At 42.0% G+C, this 15921-nt stretch overlaps 1 protein-coding gene across 7 annotated transcripts in view; it reads left to right on the top strand.

Annotated features, from left to right (window-relative positions):
* LOC108919534 (ryanodine receptor 3) overlaps positions 1-6143 on the top strand; it is a 200030-nt gene extending 193887 nt beyond the window's left edge. For all 7 annotated transcript variants that reach the window (XM_029258294.1, XM_029258293.1, XM_029258295.1 and 4 more), the window contains 7 exons: positions 594-740; positions 850-984; positions 1182-1338; positions 1627-1691; positions 2059-2159; positions 4018-4069; positions 5031-6143. In XM_029258294.1, the coding sequence (XP_029114127.1) occupies positions 594-740; positions 850-984; positions 1182-1338; positions 1627-1691; positions 2059-2159; positions 4018-4069; positions 5031-5126 (753 nt within the window). In that variant the 3' untranslated portion in view covers positions 5127-6143. The remainder of the gene's footprint in view (positions 1-593; positions 741-849; positions 985-1181; positions 1339-1626; positions 1692-2058; positions 2160-4017; positions 4070-5030) is intronic.
* Positions 6144-15921: the final 9778 nt, after the last annotated feature.

Raw genomic sequence — 15921 nt, 5'->3', positions numbered from 1 at the left:
CAATGCAGTGATTTCAGTACCAGTGTTATATGGTCGTACTTCCTAGTTCTAGTGACAATTCTTGAAGCAGCATTTTGTACCAACAGTAGCCTGGATACAGTCTGGTTTAGACAACCCGATAATAAAGCATTACAATAGTCCAGCCTGCTTGAAACAAAAGCACGAATCAGTTTTTCAGCATCCTGTCTACATAGGAATCACCTTAAAGCCCTGTAGTACACCATATCGAACCATAGTTAAGATGGAGGGGATGCAGTCATCAGATTTCAAAACAAATTGTCCCACAGTTAGCTAAATACGAGTCAAACTTCAGGACAGTGCCCCTTAGTCAAACCAGGTTTACAAGTCTATTTAGTAGGATACTATGGTCTACAGTATCAAATACAGCACTCAAGTCCAGTAACAACAATAGTGATCAGACCAGCATCAGAAGAGATGAGAATATCATTAACAACACCCGTGAGCACCATTTCAGTGCTGTGACAAGTACTTCTTGTATGGTGTTATGTATAAACAAATGAATGAATGTGGTGTTACATATGAACTACAGCACAATGGCCTTACTCATTATTTTTTCTATTCTCTTGTTGCAGCCTTTCCTGTACTTGGTCTGGTACACTACCATGTCCATTTTGGGACACTACAACAACTTCTTCTTTGCTGCTCACTTACTGGACATTGCCATGGGCTTCAAGACTCTGAGAACAATCTTGTCCTCTGTCACTCACAACGGTAAACAGGTAAATATCAGTTGTCTTCAAGGCAGTGGAGACCCTTGACTCTTAGCTGGGTTATTTCTAATGTAGTATATTTGACTGGCAACTAATAGGCTATTCCCCATCCAAACAGCTGGTTTTGACTGTGGGGCTGCTGGCTGTGGTAGTGTACCTCTACACTGTAGTGGCCTTCAACTTCTTTCGCAAGTTCTATAATAAGAGCGAGGATGAAGATGAGCCCGACATGAAGTGTGATGACATGATGACTGTAAGTCTTACATCCTTATTACAAAAAATAAATGCATAGATACAAATGCACACATATACAGTATATAAAGATTTACCTCGTTGTAAAGTGTTGCTCCTGTCATCTTCTCATCTTTTTATTGTACCATGGAGGCCACAAAAAAACACCTCACTGACACCTCACTGACACCCCATACACAACCTCTCCTTTCCATCCAGTGTTACCTGTTCCACATGTATGTGGGCGTGAGAGCCGGTGGTGGGATTGGAGATGAAATTGAGGACCCAGCAGGCGACCCTTATGAGCTTTACCGTATACTCTTTGACATCACCTTCTTCTTCTTTGTCATCGTCATCCTGCTGGCTATCATCCAGGGTAAGTGTAAGCAATGCCAGGGCAGAAAACAGAGTAGAAGAGGAGCTGGAGGTTAGAAAGTCAGTGTCACTCGGGCTATGTGCTATACTGTACTAGGGCCCTACAGGTCTCATTGACGCTCAGGGACAAACTGAAAACCACCCTAACAATGCCATACATAGCAGAACATTCCATGGCTGACACTGGAACATGTACATATCCCAGCAGAAGGTAAAGTATGCTCTACAGTCAGTATCAGACTGCCTTTGTTATTTAAAAGGAGTCATGGTTGGTTGTTTGCTGACACAGGTTTGATCATTGATGCGTTTGGAGAACTGAGAGACCAACAGGAGCAAGTGAAAGAAGACATGGAGGTGAACATGGAGAAGTTTTACCTGCTTTTACAAATCACCCTTTTCCCTATGTTCATTAAAATTTCTTAGAGATGAAGTGAATAATTGTTAAGGGAAGGTTTGAATCTCCTCGACTGTCATTGTACCCTTGAGCAAGGTTCTTACTAAATTGCTTGAGTAAAAGTTGCCCAGCTGGGTAAATAATGGGTAAATAATTGTAACTTAAAGTTGTTAAAGTTGCTTTAGAGAAAAGTGTCAGCTACATGAATAAATGTATATGAACAACATTCACCTACAATATGCAAATGTCCTTGGAGAGGAGGTTTAATTTCACATTTATATTATTGATACATGTCCTGTTGTAATTTTTTTTTTTGCATCAACCCAGACCAAATGCTTCATCTGTGGGATTGGAAATGACTACTTTGACACAACGCCGCATGGCTTCGAGACACATACCTTACAAGAGCACAACTTGGCCAACTACCTGTGAGTATCTGCATCCCTGCAGCACAGATCATACTGCACCACACTGACAAATTATCATTACATGTGGTTTATGCAGTTCAACTGGTTTAAGAATGTGTTGTTAAGAATCAGATTCAGATTTTTCCGTGTGATTTTAATAACCCACTATTTCCACGAGACGCTGCAGACAGGGCTCTTCAGTGTGACACAGTTTTGCTTCGACATTGAGAAATACCTGTCCCAGATAAATAACTTATTATAAAAGTGTCACTCTGGATACAAGTGAAAGAGAAGGAGATAAATGAATGATGAATAAATAAACATGACTCATGTGCCTCATTCAGTTGTTGCAGTTTTCTGCTGCAATCTAGACTATATGCCCATGGAATCAATAATATTTGGTTTCAGAAGTGATCCAAGGATTTGCAGTTTGAATGAATGTAGATGGTGTGGCTTGAGATACGGTAAAAAAGCAGTAGGTCATTTGACTGGCCGAAAAAAACAATAGAGCAACAGCTTTGCTGCTGCACTTCTAAACTCTCATAAACTATGCTTGTTAAGTTTGGAGGTTTACATGACATTAAATTTTCTGTTGTGGAAGAAATTTGAACAAACCAAATTAACAAAAGACAAGAAAAATTTTTCACTAATGGTATCCTTTACTTCAGCCAAAGCAAGAGCCCCACTCTCTGGGTAGAGATAAGGGAGTCTCCCCAAACAACAAAAACTCTTACAATTTATAGCAAACTTCATGTATGTTGGTCGCATGATAAAATACATTCCATTAGTTATAAGGTTATAACCCAGTTCCTATTGGTTACATTTAATTTACACAGGCAGTTCTGGCAATGGAAGGCTCTCTTTCCCTTAGGAATGCTTTTAAGCCTTTCTGGCCTTTGTCTTGCAGGCAGTTATATGTCTTGGTTTTAGCCTGAGTTTTACAGTTTACAACATCTTATACAGAGTAACAACATCCTGCCCCCAGTCATATTGCTTAGCACATTTTTCTGTAAACTAACACTCCTCATGCTGTACTTCTCCGTACTGAAAACACACACACAATTCAGTTTTTCCTCCACAATGTCATACTCTCAAGGTTTGACTGCTAAGAAGAAAAGTGAGCTTCAACAAGTGCCCCTGCGCTATGTACTGTGCATTGGTAGTGTATCAGTAGAGTCCCAGTGCTGTTTTTGCACTGACTGGCTTTCTGGAGTTGAGGCTTTTGTGAGGCTTATTGTAGGATGGTAGCTGCAGCGTTATCTTATCCCACTGTTTTATGACGGGAGTATAGCGCTTCCTGTCCAGGAATCCCTGGCAATCACATGCTATTCGGAAAATAAATCCATTGCTATCACAACAGAGAGGAAAATAAAACATTGAATTAGTTTGAATTACTCCACAACATACAACACCAATATCTTTAGCTCATGCTTGGCCCAATTCAGGGTGTTTAAATCCTGGCAGAATGAAACCCTAGACCATTAGGACTTTTGTAGTAGTTAACACACACACACACACACACACACACACACACACACACACACACACACACACATTTTTAGAACCGCTTGTCCCATACGGGGTCACGGGGAACCGGAGCCTAACCCGGCAACTCAGGGCGTAAGGCTGGAGGGGGAGGGGACACACCCAGGACGGGACGCCAGTCCGTCACAAGGCACCCCAAGCGGGACTCGAACCCCAGACCCACCGGAGAGCAGGACTGTGGTCCAACCCACTGCGCCACCGCACCCCCTTAGTAGTTAACAGAACTCTTAAAAGAAAATTTTCTTCGAGTTAGGACATACTGCTGTTGGTTAAAAGTGTGGATATCTCTTTGTTGACGTTGTGATCTTTGTTGACTGTTCGGCTATGCCCACAGGTTCTTCTTGATGTACATTATCAACAAAGATGAAACGGAGCACACGGGTCAGGTGGGCATCTCCAGCTCCTCTCTACATCTGTGAAAACTGTATCAGAAAATACAATTTCCAACTATTTCCTTCATTAATCTTCTCCTGATAAGTATGTCTGAGTTCTGAATTCTAAACTTAGAATACCATTTAGATGGTTTGTGTGTGGCAGCCCTTAACACAACATACAATACCATGAGTAATCCTACCAGCAGTAGACTTAAATGCCACCTTCAGCTGTTAAATGACAAGAGAGTACTTTAAGCAACATACAGGAAAAACAATAGAAATGTTGTCTTCCAATTACACAACGGGATGCTGTCTTTTGTGTACTTCATTTAAACCTTTCAGCAGTCACTTATCTGGCGCCACCTGGGATATTTTCAGTCTCCTTTTCTCTCCACAAGGGCGGCATAACCAGAAAATTGACCATCGTGATTTGGCAGGAGTGCTGCTGTCAAGCCATTATCAAATTACCTTTTCCATGAAAAAAAAATAAAATAATATTTCAGGGGGTTACAAGCATAGCCGAGTTTCATAATCTGCTGGTTTAATAAAAGGTATTATGCTGTTATTTAGGAACAGACAATGTGCACAGAAAGACACATTAGGAGTGCAAATGCTGTCTGGTTCTACTTTCTATATGGTACAATAGAAAAAATTTTGATCTCCTATGTGCTCAACTGATCTCCAGTGTGTTTAATAAATGTGCACTATGTTATGTGTTTAATAATTTAAGAAATCTCTGTATGGCGCTACTTGTAAAATGTATACTGGTTTATACAGTAGTATGTGACAAACTGTAGTCAAGTTCAAGACTCATGTATTTGTATCCAAATCCTTCCTTTTGCTGGTGTAATGCACTCGTTGTATTGATCCTTGATGTTCATCTCTTTGGCTGTACATGAGTAAATGATTGAATAAATGTAAATGTAATGTTAAAAACAAATATGCAGATCTCTCATCTTTCTGCTCTCTCCAGGAGTCATACGTATGGAAAATGTACCAAGAGAGGTGCTGGGATTTCTTCCCTGCGGGTGACTGTTTCCGCAAGCAGTACGAGGACCAGCTAGGGTAGAGCGGGAACTGCATCACCCTTCTGTTCCCCTTGGATGGCTGAGCACTGATCCATGATGATGATGATGATGATGATGATGATAATTGTGAGATGTTGCAGTCAGATCAGCTAATTCTCTACGGGTGCATTCAGTTGTTTTGAAATGTACAACAAAAACAATATGGCTTCATCTTTAATGAAACTGGAGACAAATGTCACAATGTCTTTTGTATTATGGAACCATTTCACATCAGTGTAAAGCATTTTCCTCTTGTCTAAAGTATGGTGCCATGTGCCAACGTACGAGGAACTGCAAGTACCACCAACCCAGACATTTGTTTCCTGTTATTTGTCAGAATAGCCGGTTCTTTTGACAACATGTTGCCTTTCTGCTGCATAACCCCGAGGCATTGCACAATTTTTTTTGTCTTTTCGAGAAAACACTGGGTCTTGTGGGGTTATGGAATGAGGTGTCAATCTCTGCCCTAATATGCACAAGAATTCTTTTAATATTCACAAAATATTGAAAATGAGACTTAATCCAAACAGGTTGTGTGATTAGATGTTATATGGAGGAAGAAAATGTGTCGGTCTGCTTGCTGAGACAAATACACTTTAAACAAATTGATGAGCTAAAAGGTTTAACATGCTTTGAAATGCCTACTATCAAGTATCCAAGTGCCTTACTGACATGACAAAGCTATGCAAAACCATTTCTGTTCTTTCTAGAATGTTAGTGCTGTAGTTCAGGATTAGTGACAAGCAGATGTATTTAGGTTAGTTTTGTGGCTTTTGTTTTAAAGAAGACATAAGGATGAAAAGTGTGTCACTACTGTTCAACTGAGTTTCTTTGACCGCAGCAACCCAACTGCAAATGTTCTTGATAGAATTAAAATAAATGCTAACAAATCACATTTCAGAAACAATTCAACACCTTGAGTCAAAACTGAAAAACGCTATTGTATGGCCATTGTATGTAGAGCTTTGCTAATATGTGCATTTCTTTTGAGGGGAAAATAAAGAACCAGATGCAATACATTCTTTGTTTATTATTGCTCCTGTGAATGGACTCTGCAAGGTGGGTCAGTTTTATCACATGCAAATACTGATTCTACTGATTCTGGTCTTTTCTTAAGAGACTTCACTGGCAGTCTGTGAGTGCTCCTTAATGGCAGGATGCCCTGTGAAAGTTTACTGAGCTGAAATTACACACATAGTTTCAGTTTCAAGGGTGGCTGGCAATTAATTGTGTGATTTTAAAAGCAGCCTGTGACTGTTCCAGTAACTGGCCTCTTCTCATCCCTGCTCCTAAACCTACATGACCATAGCTTTCCTAGCAGGAAAGGACTGGAGAGTTGCTTTGCTGGTAAATGCCCGTGCCACCTTTCTGGACTGGGTGGAGGAACCAGAACTGGAGCATCTGAAGTATGCTGCAGTGAGACACTGTTATTTTGTTTTCCTGTCTGAAGGCCCTTTCAGTAATATAAACAAATCAAGGAGACACTGCCTTCAACCGAATGGCTAATGTGAACTTTCTGCTCGTAATAAGATAGCAGCACTAGGCTCAGTGTTCTCAGTCCACAGAGTCATTTTTATGAGGCCTGGTAGTTAATACCTTTAGAGAGACATTGAAAGCACGTTTACATTTTACTCATTTAGCAGATGCTTTTCTCCAGAGCAACATACATCTCAGAGAAAATACAATTTGTGCATTACATTAAGAGAAAGAGAGACATAGTTGCAGACATGATTCTTAAGTGAACCTAGTTTGTTTCTTTCCACTTTATGCACCAATGTTCATCACATAAGTTGGTGCACTTAACTCAGACTAGACTAGTCCTGATCATCTTCCTACAATTCTTTTTTTAAAGGTACACAGATGTTTACAAGCAATACAAGAATAGCGGCTGTGTAAAGGCTTACCTGGGCATGATACTTACTGACTGACAATACTTACATTGTCCTGTCACTTTCCTGCAGCTCCTGTATCTGGGGTTCAACCCAACACCGAGCAGCCAACATATAATGCATCTGTGGAACGCTGGAAGTGCTGGGATCGAGGAGTGATCAGATCTGATGAATACTTTCACATTCCTCCAGGCACAGCTCTACAGGGCAACAAATTCCAAAAATCCATTTAATCACTATGGCCACACTTGACCCTCACTAGGTGATTAGTCACAGTCATAATCCCCTAGGTGGAGGAGGGTTGAGCTCCCATATACCAAAGTGTCACTTTTCTTGCTCTGGTTCCCACTAATGTAGAGGAACGGAGAGGAAATCAACTAGTGTTGCTCACACTCTGGTCAGAATCAGTTGGCCCATCTTAGAGGCCCAAGACAACATGGAAGGTAAAGCAAGATCCAGAGGCATGAATATGTCATTTACTTTGCTCTGTATCATTTATATTTTAGCTTTCAATAAAGCCTAGCAGAACTCTCTTTAGTGTTTCTGTATTTTACATGGCGCCAGTGCATGGCGACCTGTTGATTGCTGATCCTCGCAGACTTGTTAGTTTAGTGTATATTGTTTTGTTTGTGTCACTATCCTTCCAGCCAGTTTACTCTCTTATTATGATTGCCAAACACACACACACACACACACACACACACACACACACACACACACACACACACACACACACACAGACACATTTTCAGAACCGCTTGTCCCATACGGGGTCACGGGGAACCGGAGCCTACCCGGTAACACAGGGCGTAAGGCCGGAGGGGGTGGGGACACACCCAGGACGGGACGCCAGTCCGTCGCAAGGCACCCCAAGGGGGACTCGAACCGCAGACCCACTGAAGAGCAGGACCCGGTCCAACCCCAAACACTTCTGCAAATATGTGAAACAGTGCAACCAGACGCAATTCTTACCGATAGAGAGTTGAACTTGCTACCTTCGTTCTGCTGCGAACAACATGACAACGACCCTCCTGGGACCACTCAGAAGACGTGAGCTTGGAAACAGGGCCACAGGGCTGGCAAGCAGGTGAGAAGAAAATGCCACAGACTATGACCTCCGATGCCCAGCATTTTCCTGTCCAACGTTCAATCTCTGGACAACAAACTGGACGATCTCAGAGGATGGCTTAAATTCCGACGAGACCTACAGAACTGCTGTGTTTTCTGCTTTACAGAGACATGGCTCACCGCCAGCATGCCGGACCACGCGGTCCAGCCTGAGGGCTTCTCAATCTACCTTGCAGATCAGACATTCATTGGGGAAAAAAATAGGAGTGGGCGTATGCTTTCTTATTAACGATGCATAGTGTATGAATGTGGAAGTGATTTCACAAAACTTGAATACCTTCTGATCAAATGCCAACCGTTCTACCTGCCCAGGGTGTTCTCGGATGTGCTCATGGCTGCAGTTAACATCCCACCCCAAGGGAACACACACAGCGCTCTGAACAAACTGTACCATGTCGTCACTAAGAAGGAGAACAAGCACCCAGATGGCCTGTTCATTATCTCTGGGGACTTTAACCAAGCCAACTTCAGGAATGTGTACCCAAAGTACTACCAGCACATCTCCTGTTCCACCAGAGGCTCAAACACCCACGACCACTGCTACACTTCACACAAAGGCACGTACCGCTCCCTACTGCATCCACACCTTGGGCAGTCAGATCTTGCCTCGACTCTGCTGCTCCAGTCTACAAGCAGAAACTGAAGCGAGAGGAGCCTGTGACACGTACTGTGTAGCACTGGACACCAGAAGTGGAGGAAAGGCTCCAGGACTGCTTTGACTCCATGAACTGGGACATGTTCAGAAACTCATCCTCCAATCTGGATGAGTATGCCACAGTGGTCTGCATACCCCATAAAGCAGTCCACTCATTCCCTTACAGTGGATTACAACCGAAATCCGAAATAAGATCCCGCGCGAACCTGCACGTTTCAGTCCGGAGACACGTGAAGACAAGAAGAGTAAGTACGAGCTCCACAAAGCCATCGCCAGCACGAAATGGGAATATACAACAGGAAAATAATCAGAGTTTAACTGCATGCTCTAGATGCTTGTAGGTTGTGGCAGGGAATCCAAAATTTAACAGATTATAAACCACAGACACAAATGCTGACAGGTGCCCCTGCATCTCTCCCTGACGAACCGAACACGTTTTATGGCCGTTTCGAGCTCGCAAACTAAGACACCCCCCCCCCCCCCCAGGTGGGAGTTTCCACAGTGCTGTGTGACTCCAGTCCCACCGTCTCTGCGGCACAAGTGAGAAAAACTTTTAGCCGCATCAACATCTGCAAAGCTGCTGGTCCGGACAGAATTTCAGGGCAAGTTTTTAAAACATGCAGTGAGCAACTGGCTGCTGTCTTCAAGGACATATTTAACACCTCCTTAAAAAGCACAGCTGTACCCACCTGTTTCAAAAACACCACCATTATCCCCATTCCTAAGAAAAACAAAGTGAGCTGCCTTAATGACTATCGCCCAGTGGCACTGACCCCCCATTGCAATGAAATGCTTTGAGAGGCTGGTGCTGGGACACATTAAGGACACCATCCCAGACACTTTGGACCCACTGCAGTTTGTCTACTGCCACAACAGATCCACTGAAGATGCAGTATCACACACATTTCACACCACTCTGGCTCACCTGGACGATTAAAAACTGCTATGCAAGGCTATTATTTGTAGACTATAGCTTGGCATTTAACACTGTCATCCCGACCAAGCTGATCCACAAACTAAAAGGACTGGGACTGAGTGCCACATTGTGCAACTGGATCCTGGATTTCCTCACTAGAAGACCCCAGTGTGTACGGATTGGCAGAAATACCTCTTCCCTACTGATCCTCAACACTGGCACTCCACAGGGAAGCGTCCTGAGCCCGGTGCTGTATTCCTTATTCACACATGACTGTGTGACCAGGCACAGCTCCAACACCATCAGAAAGTTTGCATTGTTGGGTTTGATCACCAACAATGATAAGACGGCCTATAGAGAGGAGGTGAGGCTCCTGGCAGAGTGGTGCCAAGGCAACAACCTGTCTCTCTCATCAGTAAAACTAAGGAGATGGTGATTGACTTCAGGAAACAGTTGCACAGGCTGAGAGGCGCCAGATGAGTGTGGGGATACTTACAAGCCCCCGGCTGGCTGCCGTACAGTTGGAGTTTGTCCTGGTGGACGAGAGGGTCGCCTCAATGCGACTTCAGGTCACAGAGAGGAAAACTCCAAGAGTTTGTGTGTGCTTATGCACCAAACAGCAGTTCAGAGTATTCAACCTTCCTGGAGAGAGTAGGTGGGGTTCTTGACAGGGTTACAGACTCCATAGTCCTGCTGGGGGACTTCAGTGTTTATGTTGGCAATGACTAGGATATTTGGGGAGGGGGGGGGGGTGATTAGGAAGAACGGCCTGCCCATTGAGGTGGTTCGGGCATCCGGTAAGGATGCCCCCTGGGCACCTCCCTTTGGAGGTATACCAGGTACAGCCAACTGAGACGAGACCCCAAGGTCGGCCCAGGATCCCCTGGAGAGATTATATCTCCCAGTTGGCCTGGGAGCAGCCAAGGATCCCCTGGGTTGAGCTGGAGGAAGTTGTTAGGGACAGGGATATCTGGGCTTCTCTGCTCTCCCTATTGACACCATGGCCCTGGGTATATGCCTGGGTAATTTTTACTGTATAGTTTCAGAGTAAATACCTTGATCAAAGGTAGTAGAGCCAGTAGGAGATTTAACATCATGTTTTTCAGTTGCAAGGCAATTTAGATGGCACCTTTATCCAGAGTGATATTTTTACAGTAAATGTTATACATTTTACACTACTGGTTGTCCAGTGATAAGAAAACCAAGATACAAAATACACACACACACACACACACACACATTTTCAGAACCCCTTGTCCCAGACGGGGTCACGGGGAACCGGAGCCTACCCGGCAACACAGGGCGTAAGGCCGGAGGGGGGGAGGGGACACACCCAGGACGAGACGCCAGTCCACCGCAAGGCACCCCAAGCAGGATTCGAATCCCAGACCCACTGGAAAGCAGGACTGTGGTCCAACCCACTGCGCCACCGCACCCCCCCCCCCCCCCCCCCCCCAGATACAAAATCACACTACCCAAATAACTAACAAATGAAAAAGGCTAGTCAGTTCAGATTATTAGAAATCATATGAAGGCAAGACACTATAGGGTTAGTCACTAGTTATCTGGTTAAGCAGCAGTTTGGCATGTCAGTTCAATTTGCAAGCCGAAGTGTCACCTGATACACCAAAAGATATTGATCGTGAATATTAGTTTTTCAAAAGACTGGAGTACATGTAAAAGAAGCCCAAATGAACAAGCTGTAGAAAGTCCGGTGGTTTTGAAATTTTACAGCTTTGAGTTATCAGTGAAGTGCCACCACTCCATCACCCCAACCTTCCTACAATACCTCTGGATCCAAGATATGTGCAGTTCTCTGTTCTTCAAGTTGAACAACATACAACGTACAACTGTTTTTAAATTTGTTGTAATTATGCTTTTATTTATTACTTTGCTTGTATTGAGTATTAATAAGTTTCTTGTGATGTATGGGGTAAAGGAAAGGATAGAAGAGCTGCAGGTAAGCACCTACACCGTATACCATCCTTTTAGTCTTTATTTATGGCATATTATAAATACTCCCACCAGGACACTGAAATGCTCAAGCACAGGCACAAGCTGCCATGACTCACTAGAAGGAGATGCCTGAAGGCTATTGACTTGTGAAAATTTGTGTTGATGTTTAAGTTGTTGGTACTGGAGTGCTTTCTCAAATTGTACTCCTTCGTCACATTTACCAATACATATGCATTTACCAATACATATACACATTTACCAATAAATATGTCAGTGCTAAGGCTGTCTTTAGAAAACTCTATCCATATTTCATGTGTTGTCCTACTTGAGTAAGCTGTGCACATCAGGGGTGCTCCACCCTACTAGGGGTGAAGTCTTTGCCTTTTTGAGTAGTTGCCTTGACAGGACTGTGAGGCTGAAAGACAGTGGAAAGCCCCTTGTCATTTGTCTACTCCTTGTTCTCTGAAGCCTGTGTTTCACAAATGAGGTGTCTTGGGAGCACCTAATTAAGCTTGGTTACCAAGGTAAGTGCTAACCAGTGGAAGTTAGTCTGGCTGTAAGGAACAGCCTCTGTTCGCTCCTCACTAAATCAAAGAAGGCAGCAAATTCAGGTGCTGTTGTAGAGGACATATATATAAAGCTGGTTGTGCTGGAGTTTTTGAAAGCCTCTGCTGTCATCATAGGCTTGGAGCACTGAAGTTTATGAATGTTACTTAATGTGCCTAGAGGACAAAAAATTGTAATGCTCTTGCACAACAGCTGTGACTCAATAAATATGTACACAGGTATTTAAATATTTAGTGTGGAATCCACAGAATAATTATTACAATACTTTAATTTTCATTTAGTCATATTACTAATATGTAATAGTATTTATAGAACACATTGAACATTATTTTTTTGAAAACTGAATTTGAGAACCTAAATTTTATCAACTTAGTGATGCAAAAAATAAGAACAAATAATGTATAGTTTTATTACAGTGTACATAAAATCCTGATACTAATGATCACAAAATACATAAACAATTAAGCTCAATTTGTTCCTTAGCCTGTGACAAGTATTATTAATATTATGTGGAAGAATTGGCAAAAAGTTCTGCCCCTGCATTCAAGACTGACCGATCTAAAAGTTGTTTAATGACTTGATATAATATTTGGATGGTATTCTTGACAAAACAGTTGCGCTGGATTCTAATATTATTTGATATTACCAGAACATGTGTTTGACAGCTTGACATGGTTATCTGTATTACACTATGATGTGGCTAACATTATATTGTCATACAGTGCAGCTACAATTTTTCCAATTTTTGTGAACTGCATAGCTAATTCTTAAAATACATTGTACACTATGTAGCTTAGCTTACAAACACAACTTGTAACAGAAAACTTTAACTCATTTTGTTTGAGACTCCGAAGTTTTGCCCACCAAGTTGCAATCGCAGTAAGCACTTAATAATGTTATGACTCAAGTTTAACAAACATAAAAGAAATGATAAATAAAAATCACCAGCCATTGCTTTGAAATGCTGCACCTATAGCCATTTTTTTGGGCAGAATTTCTACTCATACTCAAAAAATCAATAAAGATCTGTAGTTAATAGTAAAGGGCTACTATTAATACTTTTAAACTTGTAATGGCAGTACAAATGACCAAATATACTTCTCCAAGTTGGTCTTTTAAGCTTAATTGATTATGTCCACACGTTATGTTATGTAGCAACAATATGAAGCATGTGAAAGGTCCAGTTCATTTTTGCAGAGGAGAGTTCATAAAATAATAAAACAAAAACAGGACAGCTGGTCATTTTAAAGTGGGTGATGAGGTAGGTGGCTATGTTGCAGTAAGTGACTAGTATTTTATGTTGACATGGAATTGATGTTAAAAGCCTGTGAACATATCCATGTGTTTAGCCTGTACTTTATATAGTCATTACATGATGAGATTTTGAATTCTTTTCAAAACCCATCTCGTGCTTCTCATCCTTCCCGCTGTTTGGCACAGCAAATACCATTGTTTAACAATAATATGCATAAAACACCATCACCACAACCTGTAAACAAAATTTTATTTGATACATTTTATAACAGTCACTGCCATTTTTGTAATGACAACATATAGATAGCTTTACCACAAAACATTCTTGTTCCAGACATTTTGTTTCTGTAGACTATGCATCATTGCAAGTAGGCATGCTAGTTTCATTTTACACTTTTTGAGTAATGACAAGTGACTAGTGAGTTGTGATTTTAAAAATCCAAAATTCAACTGTTACTTTTGAATGATTACATTGCTCTTGTACATACCCTGTGCATCTTTTTTCTGGATGGCTCGGTAAATAATTCTATTCATACAGATACTCTTGTATCTGAATGAAGCATATTAATCTGAAAAACCTTACGTGGTCAATTTGTACCAGTATTTAGGGTTAGATGATCATGTTATGTATCTTAACTATACTTGCTTGAACAATGGAGGATGCAATTTATAGTTTCCTTTACTATTTTATATGGTCTTTCTTAAAGATATCACAGAATCCAAATGACCATGCCATCGTCAGTGAGTGAGTGATTTAACCATTCATTCGAGGCTGACTTTCGGTCACTTTATGGATCATCATTCTCCATGCTTTGCGATCTTTGACCGCTTCTTTCAATTCTTTCATGGGTATGTTCGTGTCGACCTTGATTATGTCCAGGCAGTATGTTCTTTGACGCCCTCTTCTTCTCGTCCCACTGACTATGCCAAGCATTAATGTTGTTTCCAAGGAAATAGCTTGCATGATATGACCAAAGTAGGGGGTGCGGTGGCGCAGTGGGTTGGACCGCAGTCCTGCTCTCCGGTGAGTCTGGGGTTCGAGTCCCGCTTGGGGTGCCTTGTGACGGACTGGCGTCCCGTCCTGGGTGTGTCCCCCTCCCCCTCTGGCCTTACGCCCTGTGTTGCCGGGTAGGCTCCGGTTCCCCGTGACCCCGTAAGGGACAAGCGGTTCTGACAATGTGTGTGTGTGTGTGTGTGATATGACCAAAGTATGAGAACCACTGCTTGGTGATTTTGCCCTCCAACGATATCTTTGTTTTGACTCGCTCTAGGATCGCAGCAATATAAATATATATAATGACCTGCCATTAATTGTGAACAAAGAATATGACTGTACTACAAGTCAAGTATTTTTGGAATACCTGACAAAATGTGATGTGTATAATATTACAGTATCCTAAAAAATGTAATAAACTAATGAATTAATATATAATATTTTGTTCATGGGGGGGTGCGGGGGTGCAGTGGGTTAAGCCGGGTCCTGCTCTCTGGTGGGTCTGGGGTTCGAGTCCTGCTTGGGGGTGCCTTGTGATGGACTGGCATCCTGTCTTAGGTGTGTCCCCTCCAGCCTCGTGCCGTGTTGCCGAGTTAGGCTCCAGCTCGCCGTGACCCCGCTTGGGACAAGCAGTTTCAGCCAGTGTGTGTATGTGTATTCTGTGCACCTTGTATAGTTAACATGTTAGTTTTCACAATTTAAATGTTGCTGGTCCAGGGGTGGTATTGCATACAGCATCTCAAGATAAAAGAACAGCCTTTTCACATACAAATGGAACTCCTATTTTATCACAAGTACCATCTTTATCAAGGAACACAAAGACAAAACAATCAGTACACATAATCCCAAATATTAAGAATTGGACCATTTTTATGCTATTAATACCCAGGTTACATAGTGGTGATTTCTTATTTCCTTTAAAGTTAATATATTATGTATGCATAAACTAGTTCTTTGCTAACATTTTTTCAGTTCTGTTGTCAGACTTTGTCATATCTCTGAAGGTAAAACTGCTTTATAATTGCAGAATAATCAGAAGACAGTGAACTAGATGTAACAAGATGAACAACATGTAGGGGATTCTGTCTTTTTGAAACCTCTGTTTCAAGTAACACTTCACATAGCTGACATTCTACACCACTGAATCTGCTCTGAATCTCTCACTGAATTGCACATCCAAATTTTTCTCAGAAATGTACTGTGACCTGGTGTCATGGTCATTGTCTTTTACGTCTATAGGTTAAGAATAATAATTTCATTAGTCATAACTATTCGGTGTGGTAAACGTATTGGAAAATTTGCTGCAACTAAACTAAATTAAAATGTAATAATGAAGGAATAAAGCATTCTCCTGTAGTTCTTACATTAATACTTTGTTACATTGTGGCAGCAGAGGGGCGCGGTGGCGCAGTGGGTTGGACCGCAGTCCTGCTCTCCG

Source organism: Scleropages formosus, chromosome 15 (assembly GCF_900964775.1).
Source record: "Scleropages formosus chromosome 15, fSclFor1.1, whole genome shotgun sequence".
Lineage (NCBI taxonomy): Eukaryota > Metazoa > Chordata > Actinopteri > Osteoglossiformes > Osteoglossidae > Scleropages > Scleropages formosus.
Note: the sequence above shows the minus strand (reverse complement) of the source record. Positions and strands in the feature narration are given on the sequence as shown.